Here is a 19,429-nt window from a genome sequence, read left to right as displayed (position 1 = left end):
AGAAATAGTCTTTATGCAAGTTTTGGTCAGGGGTATGTGATTTGGATGAATCTACTTAAGACACTTTCTTCTTTCAGGAAGGGCCATACTGACGCAGAAATAGAGGCAATCTTCACCAAGTACGACCAGGATGGGGATCAGGAACTCACAGAACACGAACACCAGCAGATGAGAGATGACTTAGAAAAAGAGAGGGTAGGTCCAACTTGAGACCATATGATTCCATCTCACAGCTAAGGTTCTGGGAATGAGAGACTTTTGGCAAACTGTTCCGTCATTTTGGTTATCCACTGTGAATTTTGAACTTGTCTAAACAGGGATTTTTGACCTCTTTAAGAAACCGTAATCTGACATTTCCCTCATTTCCACATTGAGTATTGGGAAGCCCCTAAGTAGGATGGACAATGCAGTGAAGCTCTGTTAAATTATGGGTGCTGTGGTAGTGTCATTACTAGTTCATTTTTTATTTGGGTAGCTTCTAGAAGTTTTATTTTGGTGCCCTTTCCATCTTTCGCATATTCGAAGAGATATTTAAGTCCTGTTTTCCCAGTTAGGAAACCAAACCCATATTGGTTAAGTGACTTGCCCAGGGTCACATATCAGACAAGTGACATAGCCAGGATTAAAACCCAGGTCTTCTGACTCCCAGGTCTGTGATTTTTCCACTAGGCTATACTCCCGGAGGGTTGGCACAAGGCAGGGCCAGGCTGGCTTCGGGTAGGAATTTGTTCTAGGCGGGTGTGGATTTGATGAGGAAAGGCAATTTGGAGAAGGCAGGAATTGACGTAGATCAGGGCATCCAGCAGGACCACAGACCCTTTCCTCATTGAAGTGCTGCTGTTGGAGGCAGTGGTAAGAGAAGCAGCATGGTATAGGGGAAAGAGCAAACACCTGGGAGTCAGAGGACATGGGTTCTAATTCAGGTTTTGCCACTCATCTGCTGTTTGAACTTGGGCAAGTCACTTCACTTTTCTGGGCCTCAGTTACTGCCTCTGTAAAATGAGTTTAAAGATTGTGAGCTCTATGTGGGACAGGGATGGTAACTGACCCTATTATCATGCATCTACCCCAGTGCTTAGTATAGTGCCTGGCACATAGTAAGTGCTTAACAAATACCAATCAAGAAAATATCGATTAAATCCATGCCTCTCTTTCAAACTCCCTTGAATGATAGTGATAATTATATTAAGGGTAGATAGAAGAATCAGATCCCTCAGAAGGCTGACAATCTGAGGTAGAGAATAGCTAGCACTGTCCCATTATATACCTGAGATAACTGAAACTCAGAGTGGTTAAGTGATTTACCCAAGGCCACTCAGCAGGCCAGTAACAGAGCTGGGGCTTGAACATAAATCTCCCATGTCTGTGCTCTGGTGTAATCTCTGGTATCTCCATCCCCTGACTTATGGGTGATTGTATACAAAAATCCACTCTGGGCCACCCGGCCCGGGACCTAGATCGGGGTAACTGCCTATTGGATCAGCCCCCCAACCCCCCTCAGCTCCTTTGCTTCCCCCCAGGAGGACCTGGATCTCGATCGCAGTTCATTACCACGGCCCCTGAGCAGCCGAAGTTTCCCTCGCAGCCTGGACGACTCTGAAGAGGATGACGATGAGGACAGCGGGCACAGCTCCAGAAGGCGAGGGAGTAGCTCCAGTGGTGTTTCCTACGAAGAGTTCCAAGTGTAAGTCATAATCAATCAATGGATTTTTTTTGAGCTCTTACTGTGTGCAGACCACTATACTAAGTGCTTGGGAAAGTACAATATACCAAGTCCCCTAAGTGCACACCTATGTGACATGGACCAATCTTCCCCTTTGCCTAGCACTCCTAATCTGCTCCTGTCTCTCTCTCTCTTCCACAACTGGAAGACTCAAGAGCTTTGTGATATTTTGGAGTCTCTCTCTATCAGAGCACATGGCCTAGTGTAAAGAGCATGGGTCTGGGAATCAGAGGACCTACCTTCCAATTCTGGCTTTGCCAACTGCTTGCTCTGTGACCTTGGGCAAGTCACTGAACTTCTCTGTGCCTCAGTTTCAGTTTCCTCAACTGTAAAATGAGGATATTCAAAAACTATTTTCCCTCCTACGCAGACTCTGAGCTCCAAGTGAGACAAGGAATGCATCAAACCTGATTAATTTGTATTTACCGCAGCTCTTGGAACAGTGCTTGACACATAGTAAGTGCTTAACCGTAATAATAATCAATCCATCAATCATTGGTATTTACTGAGTGATGACTCTGCAGAGCACTGAACTAAGCACTTGGGAGAGAACATTAAAGTTAGTAGACAGGAGCAGCAGAGTTAGGAGCAGAGTGGCCTGTTGGATGGAGCATGGGCCTAGGAGTCAGAAGCACCTGGGTTCTAATCGACCCTGCCACTTGTCTGCTGTGTGACTTTTGGCAAGCCCTTAATTTCTCTGTGCTTCAGTTACCTCATCTGGAAAATAGGGATTAAGACTGTGAGCTCCATTTGGGACATGGACTGTGGTCAACTTGATTATCTTGTAATCAGTGTACAGTGCCTGGCACATAAAAAGCGCTTAACAAATACTGTTTTTTAAAAAAAGATCCCTGCCCTCAAGGAGCTTACCCTAAAGGTAGTGTCTCTTGGCGGGGGGTCTCTTAGAACAAGTGCTCCCAAGGCATTCATTTTTACAGGCCAGCTGTCAAAGCAAAGAGCAGCCGGTGACCTTAGCTCTTGGGACTCAATGCCTTTTCTTCTCTTCCACAGTTTGGTGAGGCGGGTTGACCGGATGGAGCACTCCATCGGCAGCATTGTATCCAAGATCGACGCTGTGATTGTGAAGCTGGAAACCATGGAGCGAGCCAAGCTGAAAAGAAGGGACGTGTTAGGCAGGCTGCTGGAGGGAGTGACAGAGGTGGGTGGTCCCGCGATGGTCGACTTCTATCTGGCCTCCAGACTGGGGGCAAAGAAGCTAAAGGGGACATAGTGTTTGGCCTCTTGGGGACCCACAGTAACTGCAGTTACTGTGGGAACAGCGGGAAGCAGTGGGTCCTAGTGGAAAGAGCGTGGGCCTGGGAGTCAGAAGATTTGGGTTCTAAACCCAGAAGATTTGGGTTCTAAACCCTGCTCTGCCACTTATCTGCTGTGTGATCTTGTCACTTCAAGTCACTTCTGTGTGGCTCATTTTACAAATGAGGATTAAGACTGTGAGTCCCATGTGAGACATGGACTGTGACCTATCTGATTATCTTATATAATTAATAATAATAATAATCATTGTTATTATTCTGGTACTTGTTAAGCCCTTACTGTGTGCCAAGCATGGTTCTAAACCCTGAGGTAGATACAAGTTAATCAGGTTGGACACAGTCCCTGTCCCATGTGGGGCTCACACTTTTAATCCCCATTTTACAAATGAGGTCACCGAGGCCCAGAAAAGTTTAAGTGACTTGCCCAAGGTCACCCAGCAGACTTGTGGCAGTGCTAGGATTAAAACTCAGGGTCTTCTTACTCCCAGGCCCATGCTCTATCCACTAAGCCATGCTGCCACTACATCCTAGGCTTAAATCAGTGCCTGACACATATAAAGCACTTAACAAATACCATAAAAAATAAAAAAAAAATGGCCTTCTTGGTTAGTCTCCCACACCCCAAAGTGGATAGAAGTACTAATGGGATTTACTGACTGGAGTGTATGATATTAAGCGCTTGGGAAGGTACAGCATCTTCTGGGCCAACTTGAAATTACTGGTTCTATAACAGGTGTGAGGTGCAGGATTCTGTTTTACCGTATTCTTAAAGAACTATACCTCTCCGGGGACCAGTGGGGGCACCTCACTTTCCCTCTTGCTAGAGGATGTCTATCTGGATTCTTGCACAAGAGTTGACACACAGGATGGAGGCTTTGTTAGCAAGGTGACTGGCCTCCGCTCTGAAATACTCACTGGCCATGGAGAGTTCCTGGCTGGGATGCTAAGAACCAGAAGTACAGAGTGCCCTACTCCTATGCATCCCCTTTTTTTTTTTAAAGTTGAGCTTTGGGAAAGTTAATTCTGTCAGAGGTATCACTTTGATCTGTTTTTGGGCATAGAAAAGAAAATCTGTCTTGAGGTGGCCTTACTGGTCTTCGATCAGATTATGGGCCCAACCAAGGGGTCAGACCACAAAAGTTATCAGTTCCTCTTGCTACTTTCCACTAAGTCACTAGCAGGGTAGCCTCGAGGAAACAACAGGCTTGAGAGTCAGAAGACCTCGTTTCTAATCTTGGGACTATTACTTGCCTGTTGTGTGACTTTGAGGAAAGTGAGCCCCTCATGGCATAGAGACTGTGTCCAGCCTGAGAAACAGCATGGCCTAGTGGATAGAGCACAGGCCTGGGAGTCAGAAGGATCTGGATTGTAGTTTTGCTCCACCACTCTGCTGCGTGTTCTTGGGCAAGTCACTTAACTTCTCTGTGCCTCACTTCATCTGTAAAGTGAGGATGAATACTGTGAGACATGGACTGCATCATTCATTCAATCATATTTATTGAACACTTACTGTGTGCAGAGCACTGTACTAAGCACTCGACTGTGTCCAATCTGATTATCTCGTATCTACTCCAGTGCTGGGTACAGTGCCTGGCACGTAGTAACTGCTTAACAAATACCTTAAAAAAAAGAAAATGAAAAATTGCTGATTAACTTATTTACCACAGTATAGTGCTTGGCATAGAGTAAGCGTGTAACAGATTCATTCAATAGTATTTATTGAGTGCTTACTATGTGCAGAGCACTGTACTAAGCGCTTGGAATATACAATTCGGCAACAGATAGAGACAATCCCTGCCCAATGATGGGCTCACAACAAATACCACAGTTATCAGTATTCCCTTATTTCATTTCTAGTGCCCTGGCACTTAGAGGGTCTGTAAGAGAGAGAATGGGATTCCCCACTTCAGTCCCCAGACCCCCAGGGGTAGGGAAGGGTGGGGAGGGAGGGAGGGCTGCTCTGAAGACTTGGACTCCCCCTCTAGGCTGTCAGCTTGTTGTGGGCAGGAAATATTACTTTACTGTTGTATCGTACTTTTTCGAGTGCTTAGTACAGTGATCTGCACACGCTAAGTGCTTAATAAATACGATTGGATGAATGAATGAGTGGATTCACCCATAGTCATTGGGCACATCCCCTCCCACACCCCAGGGCAGTCCCAATTTCAGTCCCCCAGAAAGCGTTCCTTTCCAGCTGCCTCACGCCTGGATGTCCTCAACCAAACCTTTTCAGAGAATAGCAGCCCCGTTCAAACCCTGGCTGTAATCTACGCATCCTGCCCCTCCCTCCATTAAGCATTTCTCCTTTCCCGCTTGCTCAGGACGAACGGCTGGGCCGGGACAGTGAAATCCACAGGGAGCAGATGGAGCGGTTAGTGCGTGAGGAGCTGGAGCGCTGGGAATCAGATGACGTGGCGTCGCAGCTCAGCCATCGCCTCGGCACCCCGCTGGGCCTGAACGGGCCCCCGCGGCCCAGGACCTCCCGCCCATCGTCTGCCCAGTCTACGGAAGGCCCTGAGGGGCTGGGGGCAGAGGGAAACGGGAGCGGCAGCATCCATGTCTAGCGGGGACCTATTTAAGGGCAAGGCGGGAGTACCCCTGGACGCAGTGGGAAATACGCTGTTTACGTCTCCTGCCTCACCATGGTACGCCGTTGGTCACCACGACCAGATGTTCTCGATGTTCTGCACTTTAATTTATTTTATGTGGACTGTGCCCGTGGAGATCAAGGAAGTTTCTCTTGCTCCCGTAAGAGACAAATAGGTGTATATATTGAATGCAGAAACGCCCCAATCGCTATTCGAGCGGGTCGGGAACCAGTTGCTGGCGGGGTTGGCTCTTACCCAGGTGACAACGAAATACCCTCTGAAGCTGAAGCAACACCCACGAGAGGTTTCTAAGCACCACCAGCACCCCGAAGTAAGCATTAGATCGAGCCTGCCCAAGGACTCCAGGGCAGAAGGCAACACTCTTTCAGCCCGGGCTTGCCTCTTAAGTGAAGATGTCACCCCATTTCACCGGCTCACCTCTCGCTGATGGCACAGCAAGTAGTCCTTCTCTCCAAGCCCAGATCCCAGGGCAAAAGCTCGTATCGGACATTGGAAAAAATCCAAAGCAACAAGGAGGCCTATTTGCTCCAGTGGAGTCCGGCCTGAAAGGAGTCACTTTCTTCTTGATGTGGTTGAATCTCTGTCATCGCGCATCGAAGTAAAGAGTGGTTCAAAACAGCCATATTGGATCAGGGTTTGAAAGTAGTCGGTGAAAAAACACCCGAGGGTAGATAGGATGCACTAAGATGCCTCCGTCCTTCGGAAGGTTTGATCTGTCAACTGATGGACTTATAGTAAGTGTGCACTTGTTCGGGGGGAAGCCAGAGAGATGTGCCCCTTACCAGGCCAAAGGGAAGATTGCATCATGTGATCTTCTTAAGTGAATGAACTGACACATGACACGCTGTTTTAGTCAAGGTCAGCAAATGCCAGAGCGGTGGTTGAAAGGCTGCTTGTCAGATGCTTTTGAAAAAGGCCCATTTATTTCACTTCAAAATCATAGTAAGCTACCACAACTACCACAAGCGTGCCCTGGGATTTTTACCTCCGCCCAGCAGGATATTTGAGGTTGAAAACTCAACCACTATCATAAGAAGTTGACTAGATTTCTGGGTTTGCTTACACACCGTGATTTTATAACACCCATAGGGGCATCTTCTATTTCGTGTGAAGCTGGAATTTTCTTGACAATGAAGCAAAAAACGGGTTCTGGGAAGTATTAAGTGGGTGTACTGATAGCCACAAGAAAAAAAACTGGTAAAAGGCATTACCACCTGATTCAGATCACTGATGGCATTGAGGTGTATTAGAGTTGTAAGAGTTATGGCTGGTTTACTTGAATTCCAGTGAATTCATGACTTTTGAGGAAAAACTTAAAGCATCCTGACCTCTTAGATTGAAATCTGGGGGAAATGACACTTTTTTTTTTCTCCACAGAATCTTGTTTTAGCCTGACTTCAGACACACACCTTTTTTGGAAAGTAAGACCTTTCTGAAGTATTCTATTTCACCACATGAAACTGCATATTAATATATTATCCAAAATTCATATTAATATGGGACCCAAAAGTGTTTGGAAACCTTTCGGTGTGTGTCTGTCTCTGAACTGTGCCAATGCTTATGAACAAACTTCAATTTTGAAGTGCATTAAGTTTCATGGTATATCCATGTATGCGTTGACCATGTGCCATACAGTAATTATGGCTACTAATGAAGTCTTATAATTCTTTATATTATGGCACTCTGATTTAAATGTAGACTTTTGTATAGCTTTCACTCTTTAGCCACTATGGTAATTATCTTTTTTTTCCTATAATTGAAAAACTTAGTCTTCCTTCACCTCCCTTCTACCAAACTGTGTTCGTTACTGGCATTACTAGGAAGCTGTAACTTTTGCGGTTTCCACTGAGAACAAGTTTTTTTTATTATTAATGTGTAATACTGAGCACTTTATTTCGTAATAAAGATTTTATATAATATATGATACCATGCAGAACAGATGTCTTCCCAGGTTAAAAAAAAAACCAAAAACATAAGTGTTGCTTATTTGTAATCTTGGTTTTCCAAAGGTGTGAGGATTTCCCACTTTGAGGTTGGAGCCTGAAGATCAACTGGGGAAATAAGATGCAGCCTTCCTGTAGACTAAGGTAGAAATAAAAAAAATCCCTCTCTGTGACACTCAATTTGAACCTAGAGTGTGATCGAGCAGCAAAGCCCGTCAAGTAGTATTTTGGAGTCTCCTCAGATGAGGGCAATGCCCATTCTCTTCTTAAATCTCCTAATGGGGGGGCAGCAAGGGAAATGGCAGGGTGAAGAGAGAATTGTTGTTCACCAAATCCCACAACTGCAGGGAAATGGGGAAATACGCAGTTAACCTTGAGAAGGAAATATTTAAAACACACCCAGGAAACACTTGCTCACTCTCCATGCTTGGGTTACCCTGCATGTGTACCTTGGTTCCATTTATCAGATTAGTCTACCCACTGAGCGCTTACTCTGCACAGTCAGTACAGTAGACATCATCCCTGCCTTCAAGGAGCCCACAATCTACAGGAATTACTGTGAACTAAATTCCACATCCTGCATTCTACCTAGCTCTTGAACTGTTGGTTGAAAACGTTAACTCTCAAAGCTTATTTTTGGGAGCGGTAATGCACCTTGTCCTCAAATTCATCTTTTGGGCCAATTGTCAGCTTGGGGTTATTAAGGATTCAGAAGGGAAAGGCATAATAATAATAATAATAATAATGTTGGTATTAAGTGCTTACTATGTGCAGAGCACTGTTCTAAGCGCTGGGGTAGAGACAGGGTAATCAGGTTGTCCCACGTGAGGCTCACAGTTAATCCCCATTTTACAAATGAGATCACTGAGGCACAGAGAAGTTAAGTGACTTGCCCACAGTCACACAGCTAAGTGGCAGAGCCAGGATTCAAACCCATGACCTCTGACTCCCGAGCCCAGGCTCTTTCCACTGACTTGCAGCATTTATTTGTGGTACCCAGAAGGCTAAAATTGAAAAAAAACAAAACAACTTTACAAATTGGCATTCATTTGTCCATTCTGATTCCAGTTCAGTAAATGAGTTCTAAGGTACCTCCGTGGAGTTAGGTTTCTTCCCCAAAACGAAACTGTCGCGATACTAGTTGAAGTTGAGTTAGAGAAGACTCAGAGTTCCAAAACAATCATTTATGTAAGCCCCATATTCCCACATGCAACCGAGGGGACAACCTGCCTCCACCTGCCAGAGTGATGCTATCGGTAACACCTTTTAAGCTTAGTTTTTTGTGTGTCACTTCCTTAGAATCCTGCCCCAAAGGTCACTATTTAAAGGGTCAATTGTAACTAATCTGTAACCTTGAGGGTTCCCTTTATCTTATTCTTGCCCACCAGTTGTTGCTTCTATCTTTTTGATTACTCTATCAGGAGAATTAACTGTTTTTACTCCTTTGGTTTTTTTTTTTATGGTATTTGTTATGTGTCAGATACTGAACTGAGCTCTGGAGTAGATACAAGCTAAGCAGGTTGGACACAGTCCATGTCCCACATAGAGCTCACAGTCTTAATCCCCATTTTGCAGGATGAGGTAACTGAGGCACAGAAAAGTTAAGTGACTTCCCCCTCTAGACTGTACACTCATTATGGGCAGGGAACATGCCTGCTAATTCTCACTCACCCAAGTGCTTAGAACAGCACTCTGCACATAGTAAATGCTCAATAAATACCATTATTTATAAATACTATTGATTGACTCAATCGTGTTTATTAAGCGCTTACTGTGTGCAGAGCACTGTACTAAGCACTTGGGAAAGTACAGTACAACAGTAAACAGTGACACTTCCTGCCCATAATGAGCTCAGAGTCTAGAGTTTGGGAGACATCCATACCAATAAATAAAATTACAGATATATACATAAGTGCTGTGCAGCTGGGAGCGATATGATTGATTGCCCAAGGTCACTTGCCCAAGGACAAGTGGCAGAACCAGAATTAGAACCCAGGTCCAGAGAGTGTAAGTCTTGCCACGAGATCAAGCTTTTGTGAAGGAATGATGTAGGATTACTAGAGTACTGAGACGTGTTCTAGTGGGTTTTACCTATTTGCCACCTGAAGGAACACTGTTAGTGGAATTGGGTGGGTGGGGTAGGGGGAGAGAAACTCCTTGATCACTATGATTCTCCTGTTTGTCAGTGATCAATATTCTTCAACAGACTCTGCAGGATGATTCTAGCTATAATCTTGCTGGCCACAGAGATAGTGAAACCTCACAGAAATTTTTTGAGTTTTCTAACTGTTTCTTTTGAAGATGGCGATTTATGGTAGCATCCATGACATATTGTGGCATTTCATCTTTTTGAGCTGAGTAAAAATGAAAATGCTGGATCACTTTGTATTCTCCATCATGGAGGCCCATTGTTAATATTCCTTATTCTGACAATCAGAAAAAATCATCAGGTTCCACATGAGGCTCGCAGTTTAAGTAAAGAGGAAGCACAGGTAGTGAATCCTCATTTTGCAGATGAGGGAACGGAAGCACAGAGAAGTTAAGTGACTTATTCAATGTCACACAGAAGGCAGATGGCAGAGCCAGGATTGGAAGCCAGGTCCTCTGACTCCCAGGCCTGAGTTCTTTGCAATAGGCCATACCGCTTCTCTTAGGCTGGTTGTGATTTGATATGGCTGAGGCACTTTGAGGTCCACTCTGTGCCCAGAACTGTATTTTGTGCTAAGATTTAACATCAAGCATTTTTATTTTGCAGCTGTCCAAAGTTTACCCCAAACAGAACATTTTGGCCCACTTCGGCATTCTTTTTCCCTCCAGTAAACATGGCAGTCTTCACTTCCCTGTAGTAAGATCCAGAATAAACAGTGTGTGAATACTACCCATCCAACTTGAAATCTCCAACTACCTCCCCTCTTCAACTTCATAGCTTCATGTGGCCCAAATTTTAAATCGCACACCTCTCCTAACATCAACAAGCAGCTAGTCAACTCATCTGGAAGTCAGAGAACCTGGGTCCTAACTCCAACTTCACCATTTGCCTGCTGTTTGACCACGGGCAGTTCAATTAATTTCTCTGTGCCTCGTTTTCCTCATCTATGAAACAGGAATTAAATATCTGTTTTCCCTCCCCTCTAGACTGTGAGCCCATGTGGGACAGGGACTGTGTCCAACCTGATAATCTTGTATCTATCTGCAGTACTTAGTACAATGCTTGGCCCATAGCATTTAGCAAGTGTCGTAATTATTATTATCCTTAGCAGGGTTAAATACTGAAGGTAATCAGGTGTCCCACATGGGGCTCACAATCTTCATCTTCATTTTACAGATGAGGGAACTGGGGTGCAGAGAAGTGAAGTGACTCACCCAAGGTCACACAGCAGACACGTGGCAGAATAGGGATTAGAACCCAGGTCCTTCTGATTCCCTGACCTGTGCTCTATCCATCAAACCACACTGCTTCTTTCCTCATCTCTGTGCTCGATCCATCAAGTCACACTGCTTCTCTCCTTATCTCTGCAGAGGAACCTACCACGATACACTGGTGGTACACCCCGGGTGTTCTCAAACATTTGTTGATGCTAGAGCATCACCTCCCAAAGCGGAACAAACAAGCCTCTTCCACCTGCCACGCCAACTCATTTTAGAGTCCTCGGTATCATAAAGCAGCCTGCCTTTCTAAAGATCTCAACTTTCCCCAGCCAATTCATTTCTCACAGCAAGCAGCCTGGCCTTTGGGAAGCAGTGTGGTCCAGTGGAAAGAGTAAGAATCTGGAGTCAGTGGACTTGGGCTGCCACATACCTGCTGTGTGACCTTTTGTAAGTCATTACCGCCACACTGAGCTTGGCCAGAAAACCTCCGTGTTAACGCCCAACCGAGAATTGCTTGTATTTTCCATTTGTATCTCGGGTCTTTCTAGGCCTGATTTTCTCTTGTTCCTTCAAGAGATCAGCTATCTCAGACATCCCTTCCAGAATTCCCCAAATCATATTATGCCAGACCTTTGATGGGTCTCCACGACACAAAACAATGACAGCAGAATAAGCCTTCAGAATCATCAGTGAATAATGCCATTCTTATTATTACAATGATACTCGTGTTCATGTCATCAATAAATATTTATTGAGCAAGATTAATAAATTAGAACTACATCCTCTTAAGGCCCCCAGTCTAATTTGACTAACAGGGAATCGTCACCATATTAGTTCACAGATTTTTTCCCCAGAAATGGACATAGCTGGGTTAATTCTGACAGGCCTCTTGAGGTCATAATTTAGTGAGGAGAACTCTGGTACAGCACTTTGGAAGCGAATTAAAGGCAGCAGCAGGTGAGAACAAGTTAATCTGTCTACTGTGAGGAGGCAGAGGCAGTGCTACAAAAGATGCAAATGATGAATTCTTAATACAGGTCAGTTCTCCAAGCGACTGCTTTGAAATCCTATGGCACCTCGTTCCTTGAATCGTTTAAGAAAACTTCTTGATCAAGAGCAGCTTCAGGTATGCAATCGTGAGGAAGATCACTATCATGCATGCCAAGGCTACATGATTCTGCCAGAGGCCCCAGGGGGACAGGTCGATGCCTTGGTTTATCAGATGCTGCTCTCCAGTACACCTGAAAGTCAACAGAGGGCAAGGATGTTAACCAAGGCACTGGGTGGCAGTAGGTAAACCCATTTGCTCTACCTGTTCCCTCTGTAACCCCCAAAGATAAAGCACCAGAAATCCCAGCCTTAACGAACCCAATTGACATCATAGCTGTTTCCTCTTGGGTCCACAGAGCGAGGTACAAATGGATGGGTGTTCACAGCTCTATCCTACAGGCCAGCGTCAGCTTGCCAGTGACATATCGCTTTAATCGAGAGGCTTTTCATTTTTTGCCTTCGCAGACTTTCATATGGGGTTTGTTAAACACTTACTACGTACCAAACACTGTACTCAGCGCTGGGGTAGATACAAGATAACTAGGTCCGACACAGTCCATGTCCCAATGGGGTTCAAAGAAGGGAAGGAGAACAGGTATTGCATTTCCATTTTCCAGATGAGGAAACGGGCACAGAGAAGTTAAGTGATTTGCCATAGGTCACACAGCAAGCAAGTGGCAGAGCTGGGATTAGAACCCAGGTCCCCTGACTCTCAGGCCTGGGCTCTTGCCACTGTGCCACAGTACTTCTCTAATATAGAAACAACAGAACCCTGGAATGATCTGCATTTCCCCTACATTTTGCTTTGGAAAAACACTACACCCTTCAGAGACCCACAGCACGGCAAAGTGAATACAGCACGGGCCTGAGAGTCAGAAGCTCAAAGGTTCTAATCTCCTCTCCACCACTTGTCTGCTGTGTGACCCTGGGCAAGTCACTTCACTTTGTGCCTCAGTTACCTCATCTGTAAAATGGGGATTGAGACTGTCCCACATGGGACAGGGAATGTGTCCAATCTGATTTGCTTGTATCCACCCCAGCACTTAGTACAGTGCCTGGCACATAGTAAATGCTTAAAAAATACCATTATCATCATTACTGTTCACTTCAAATGCAAATAAAGCACTTAGCTCATCCTATTTTCTCCTCAACCTTGAGAACTTAGAAAATGTCTCCTCTAACCCCTCAACCACTCAGGGGAAAAAGGGTATATAGATGACCAGTGTCCTCCGAGACTCCTCCAATCCCTACAACCTCCCTCTGTCTGGCCATCATGCCCCAGACATCAGGGATGGGTGTGGCTGTCCAACTGCTTGCGGGTTTAAAATCATCATCATCAATGGCATTTATTGAGCACTTACTGTGTGCACAACACTGTGCTAAATGCTTGGGAGAATGCAATACAATATAGTAGACAAGTTCCCTGCCCACAGTGATTTTATAGTCTAGAGAGAGAATCAGACATTAATACAAGTAATCTGTAGGCTTTCCTGTTTATAGGTCTGCCAGCCCTTTTTCCCCACAACAATCTTCAGGGAAGGGGGGTTCAAGTTACTCAAGTGCAAAAAGGAATAAATCCCAGATTGTATAGGAAACTCGATCAATGATGATCTTGTAGATGTAGTGGGGAAGAACACGGGCCTGGGAGTCAGGAGAGCTAGGTGCTAATCCCAGTTTCCAGCTGAGTGATCTTGGGCAAGTCACTTCATTTCTCTGTGCCTCAGTTTCCTCATCCATCAACTGTTCTCCCTCAGACCATGTGAGGGAGGGCACACCGTGTGAGGGACTGTGTCCGATCTGCTTATCTTGTATCTACCTAGTGCTTAGCACCTAATAACTGCTCAAGAAATATCATGATTATCATCATTCTGAGTTTTGTGGCATGACAGTTTGCAGTGGGATCTGAGCTGCGGGTTATCTCCTCTTCAATCACTGAGGAGCACTGTTCCATGTCCTCTGGCAAGAAGGCGTAGGGTGGTAACTCTGTAGGAGCCCCGGGGCCCAGCAGCAGTAGGACTCGGATCAAAAACTCACATACTAGAACTTGCAGGCCTGGACCCCATTTCCTCTCCCCAAGAAGTGGATCAGTGCCACCACAGCCCACCTGTTTGGGGATTTTCTTTTATTTTTAAGGTATTTGTAAAGTGCTTATTTGCCCCACATCGTTCCTGTCCATCAGTCTTCATCCCCATTTTACAATGAAGTAACAGGCATATAGAAGTGAAGTTACCTGCCCATGGTCACAAAGCTGACAAGTATTAGAGCTGGAACTAGAACCCAGGTCCTCTGACATCCAGGCCTGTGCTCTTTCCAGTAGGCTACACTGCTTCTTATGAAGGACTTTGGTGAAGGAAGAGGCCTGGATGGGGGCCCAGGGGAATCCAGAGGCAGAAACAGATTGGGAGTCAAAAGGCCTGGTTTCTAGGCCCAACTCCTCTATTGGTCTATTATGAATCTTTGGGCCTTAAGTTTCTTATCTTAGGGCATGGACCTCGGAGACAGAAGGTCATGGGTTCTAATCCCAGCTCCACCACTTATCTGCTGGGTGACCTTGGGCAAGTCGATTCACTTCTCTGTGCCTCAGTTATTCTCAGCTGTAAAATGGGGATTGAGACTATGAGCCCCACGTGGGACGGGGACTGTGTCCATCCTGATTTGCTTGTAATCACCTCAGCGCTTACGATAATAATGTTGGCATTTGTTAAGCGCTTACTATGTGCCAAGCACTGTTCTAAGCGCTGGGGTAGACACAAGGGAATCAGGTTGTCCCACGTGGGGCTCACAGTCTTAAACCCCATTTTACAGATGAGGTAACAGGCACAGAGAAGTGAAGTGACTTGCCCACAGTCACACAGCTGACGAGTGGCAGAGCCGGGATTCAAACCCATGATCTCTGACTCCAAAGCTCGTGCTCTTTCCACTGAGCCACGCTGCTTGTACCACACTTTTTGTTATCTGTAAAATGGGAGGCAGTCAGGAAATCAGAAGCCAAATGCACACAGGACATGGGCCAACAGCAAACAGGACAGAGGATCTGGAACCGGTATCTGCTTCCAGCACTATCACAGCGAGAAGAATAGGAATTATGGTATTTGTTAAGCGTTTACTATGTGCCAGGCACTGTACTAAGTGGTAAGGAGAAAGCCCCCCACAAAAACTCGGGAGGACTAACATCTACTGTAGTGATTGCTGTGAACATGTTGGTGCCTTGGACTCTGCTTAGCTACAAAGATCTTGAATTTCTGCTACTCTAGTCAAAATATCCTACTGATTTTTTGTTTTATTTTGTCTATTTGTCCTTGCTTTTGTTTTTATTTATTTTATTATTTCATTCCTCATGTTGCCAGTACCCTCTTACCCTTTATATTCTTCGATCTGTGAGCTCCTTGAGGACCCATGTCTAATTTCCATATTTGCATTTTCTTCCCAGCACATAATACAGTGCTCTGCATAAAGTAAGCACTTAATATTATTACTATATTATTATATTACTATATTACTACTATAGAACTCCCAGCTCTGCCATTTAACTGCTCTGTGACCATGAGCAAGTTACTTAACCCCTCCTGATCTCTGTTTCCTCCTCTGTAGAAAGGGGATAAAATACTTGCTCTCCTTTTCTCCTCAGATCGAGAGTCCTGTTTGGAACTAGGATTGAGTTCATTCATTCATTCAATCATATTTATTGAGTGCTGTGTGCACAGCACTGTACTAAGCACTTGGAAAGAACAATACAACAAATAAAGAGAGACATTCCCTGCCCACAACAGGCTTACAGTTTGGTGGGGGGGGGGGGGGGGGAAGGGAGGGTCTGATTCTGATCTGATCTGAATCTGATCTGATTTTCTTGTATCTAGCCCAGCATTTAACAGATGGTATATAGTAAGCTCTTAATACCATCGTCTTTACTCATAGGGATGTTGTGAGGACAAATAAAAGACAGGATATGAAAGTGCTATGGACAAGTGCAATGTGTTACTACAACATATCATTCAAAAACATAACAAGATGTACATTATTGTCAATAGAGGATTGGCCTTTTCATTTATCTCATTCTGTCTTCAGCCACCATTTCCCCTTCATCCTTAATCTGAGCTTCATATTGTACTCCTAGGAGGAAGGAGCACTTTTTTTTTGCTCTGGGCAGCACCTAAGCACAGCTAGTGCTCAAACTGTAAAAATTAGCACCTTCCATATCAGAACACTAAGGTTTAGAGTTGCTGGAAAACAGACACAGCATCTCTAGAGAAGACACTAAAGCTAGGAACAGTCCAGGGAAAATGTGGAAGAGGCAGACCAGCAGTTAGGTGGAAAGAAACCATAACAAAGATAACAGAAGCACTGTTAGCAAGGTTACAGATTATGGCAGAAGACGGGAAGTTCTGGAGAAAAAATATCCTTAGAGCCGCTCAAGATCGTAAATGACTTGACGGCTTTTGATAATAAGAAGAGCTGGCAACTGTTCAAGAAATCCAATCAGGTCCTTTTTTCCCTTAACGGTATTTGTTACACGCTTACTGTGTATCAATAACTGTTCTACACACTGGGGTAGATACAAGACAATCATGTCAGACACAGTCCCTATGGCACTTAGGGCTCACAGCCTAAATCAGAGGGAGGATTTAATCCCCATTCTACAGATGGGGTAACTGAGGCACAGAGAAGTAAAGTGACTTGCCCAAGGTCACAAGGTCCCCTGACTCCCAGGCCCATGTTTTTTCCACTAGGCCACACTTCTTCTTGCATTGTGTAACTACTGTCATCTCATGGGAGAAACTGGGGTAAAATTAAGCTGGGGTAAAATTACCCTTTAAATCAAAATAATCAGAAGAGGAACAATCAAACCAACTGTTGAAAAGCCTTGATCAACATGAAAATTGACAGAGTTGAGACTTCCACAGAAATATCACTCTTCCCGGGCTTGTCCTCGTTTTGAACTAGGTCGCCTCGTATTTTGGTAAACAGATACCGCACTCCCACCCCTCTGGCTGCCCCTTCCTCTGAAACCACATCTCCAGAAGGACTGGGCCCCAAATCCTGAAAATGGAGAGAAGCTTGGCCTTAGGAATTGGGGCTTGAGGAGAGAGGAAATGTGTAATGGACGTGAGGCGATACACAATCAGGACTTACACTGCAAAGTGACAGGTGGAGTTTTCGCTCGTCCCATTGATGCCAGGGCAAAAGGTTAGGCCTCTGAATTCATTATACTGCAAAGCCTTTTGAGGGAAAGAGACAAAGAATGGATTAAAACAATTTACTGCTTCAAGGAGTTCCCAACAATAGCCCACTAGGGTCCTTCATTTGAACTCCGCTGGGCTTCACTGCCTTTGGTAAACCCCAGGAACTCCTGTGGGCGAGAAAGTAGGCTTTGGCTAACTTCCATCCCCACGGTAAGTGGGGATGGCTCCTCATCTTGGCCTTCCCACTTCCCCCAGCAAGATGGCATGAAATTGGGCAAAAAAATTAAGGCCTGGATTTTTTTTTCAGGTTGGACCAATCACCTCTTCAAATTTGAGTCCAATCCCCAGCCATTAAAAAAAAAAAAAAAAATGCTACCTTTTTCTCAACCCTATTACTGCCCAAATGGACTTGTCAGTTTACACATCTACCATAAATCTGGTTACATTGCTTTGTCCCACTTTAGAATCACCCCATCCCTAGTCTGCTGAATCACCATGGGCGAGTCACAACCTCTCTGTGCCTCTGTTTTGAGAGGGAAAATGATACTCGTTCTCCCATTCTCTAATATTGTGAGCCCCTTTTAATATAGGGAGTGTGTCTGATTTGATTATCTTATGTTCAGCAAAGTGCTTGGCACAACATCCACCCTCAATAAACACCATAATCAATCGATCCTATTATTTATTGAGCACTTAGCATGCAGAGTAATGAACTAAGGGCTTGGGAAAGGACAATATAACAGAGTTGGTATGAACATTCCCTGCCCACAACGAACTTTCATTCAGGCATGGAATGAAGCCGAACCTCTTTGAGGATTGAGGGTTTAGAGAAACAAAAGCATCGACCTGTCTACTTGTTACCCACAGGTACCATCCATACAGGTGTCGTGTAGCACTTCTCCCACTATGTCCTGAACGGCATTCAGTCAATTGTATTTACTGAGCGCTTGCTGTGTGCAGAGCACTATACTAAGCACTTAGAAGGGTGAGGTCACCTGGCCACCCACCCTCATTCCAGCAGGTGAAGCAGTGGAATGAGAGTTCATCTATAGCCACTGGTGTTTGTGTCTTTGATCGCTCCCCATCAGACCCAAGAGGTTTATCCCCCTAACTGAGAGAAAAACACAGCACTTACTGCAAAGCCATATCGAGGAATGCTGAAGTACTTTAACCAGGAGATCCAGCTTCCAATGGTGGTAAGGTTGACTAGCAGTCCAGAAAAGAGCTACAGGAAGCAAATACAACACTGGGTCATGAAACTGATTTCACAGTTAGAGAGTTCAGAAACTCAGCTGCCTGCTCTGGAATGACGAGACCAAATGAACTCTTCCAAAGATCAGAGCGGAGTTTATGGAAAAACAAGTGGCATGGCCTAATGGGAAGATCACAGGCCTGGGAGTCAGAGGAAGGACCTGGGTTCTAATCCTCGTTTTGCCAGCTCTGTGTTGCATGACCTTGGACAAGTCTCAACTTCTCTGTGCCTCAGTTATGTCACTGGTAAAATGAGGATTAAATCCTCCTCCCCACAATTTAGACTGTGCCCTATGTGGGACAGGGACTGTGCCATCCTGGTTAACTTTTATTATCTACCCCAGCACTTAGAATAGTGCTTGACACACTGTAAGTGTTTAACAAATAACTTTTTAACAAATAACATAAAAAAAGAGACAAGCGAAATTAGGCTATTGGGTTAGCCTAATTCATAGCCTTATCCCTTCTAGATTTGCCTTCAAACTTCAAATGGTGTCCTTCACTCTGGAGTTGTAGGATTTGATGGATAAAAACTCTGTGTTCACCCTGTCTACAACCTTCATGCTTCTATAAGCTTTAATCATGACCCTTCACCATTACCTTCCCTTACTGAGGAGATCAGTGTGTTCTAGTGGATCAGAGGACCTGGTTCTAATCCCAGATCCACCAATTGTCCACTGTGTGACATGGAGCAAATCACTTAACTTCTCTGCTTCATCTGAAAAATGGGGAGACTGTGAGCTTCATGTGAGACATAGGTTGTGTACAACCTGATTAGCTTGTATGTACCCCAGCCCCTAGTACAGTGCCTGGCACTTAATAAGTGTTTAACAATTATCATAAAAAAAGGAGAACAAATCTTTTCTGTCTGTCCTTTTGAGGAAGCTGCTCCCAAATCTCCCAGTCATCTTGCTTGCCCTGTCTCTACGGCCTCTCCTGGTAATCTTCCTTATTTGCATCCAGAACAGCACCTGGTTCTTTAGGTGAAGGTGTATTATGGTTCTAATAATAATAATTATGGTAATTGTTA

General features: G+C 44.8%; 2 protein-coding genes across 5 annotated transcripts in view; one reads left to right on the top strand and one right to left on the bottom strand.

Moving 5' to 3' along the window:
* PKD2 (polycystin 2, transient receptor potential cation channel) overlaps positions 1-7,533 on the top strand; it is a 49,023-nt gene extending 41,490 nt beyond the window's left edge. Inside the window, exons 12-15 of one of the 2 annotated variants that reach the window (XM_029076808.2) lie at positions 78-195; positions 1,524-1,684; positions 2,735-2,882; positions 5,319-7,533. In XM_029076808.2, coding sequence (XP_028932641.1) covers positions 78-195; positions 1,524-1,684; positions 2,735-2,882; positions 5,319-5,561 — 670 coding nt within the window. In that variant the 3' untranslated portion in view covers positions 5,562-7,533. Of the gene's footprint in view, positions 1-77; positions 196-1,520; positions 1,685-2,734; positions 2,883-5,318 lie in introns of both variants that reach the window. The other variant, XM_029076806.2, reaches the window with a different exon arrangement.
* Positions 7,534-11,646: 4,113 nt separating this feature from the next.
* Positions 11,647-19,429, bottom strand: part of ABCG2 (ATP binding cassette subfamily G member 2 (Junior blood group)) — a 52,921-nt gene continuing 45,138 nt past the window's right edge. For 2 of the 3 annotated variants that reach the window (XM_029077154.2, XM_029077155.2), the window contains 3 exons: positions 18,284-18,373; positions 17,099-17,184; positions 12,012-12,159 (listed from right to left, as the gene is read on the bottom strand). In XM_029077154.2, coding sequence (XP_028932987.1) covers positions 12,012-12,159; positions 17,099-17,184; positions 18,284-18,373 — 324 coding nt within the window. Of the gene's footprint in view, positions 12,160-17,098; positions 17,185-18,283; positions 18,374-19,429 lie in introns of all 3 variants that reach the window. The other variant, XM_039913744.1, reaches the window with a different exon arrangement.

Source organism: Ornithorhynchus anatinus, chromosome 12 (genome assembly GCF_004115215.2).
Source record: "Ornithorhynchus anatinus isolate Pmale09 chromosome 12, mOrnAna1.pri.v4, whole genome shotgun sequence".
In the NCBI taxonomy this organism is placed as follows: Eukaryota; Metazoa; Chordata; class Mammalia; order Monotremata; family Ornithorhynchidae; genus Ornithorhynchus; species Ornithorhynchus anatinus.
Note: the sequence above shows the minus strand (reverse complement) of the source record. Positions and strands in the feature narration are given on the sequence as shown.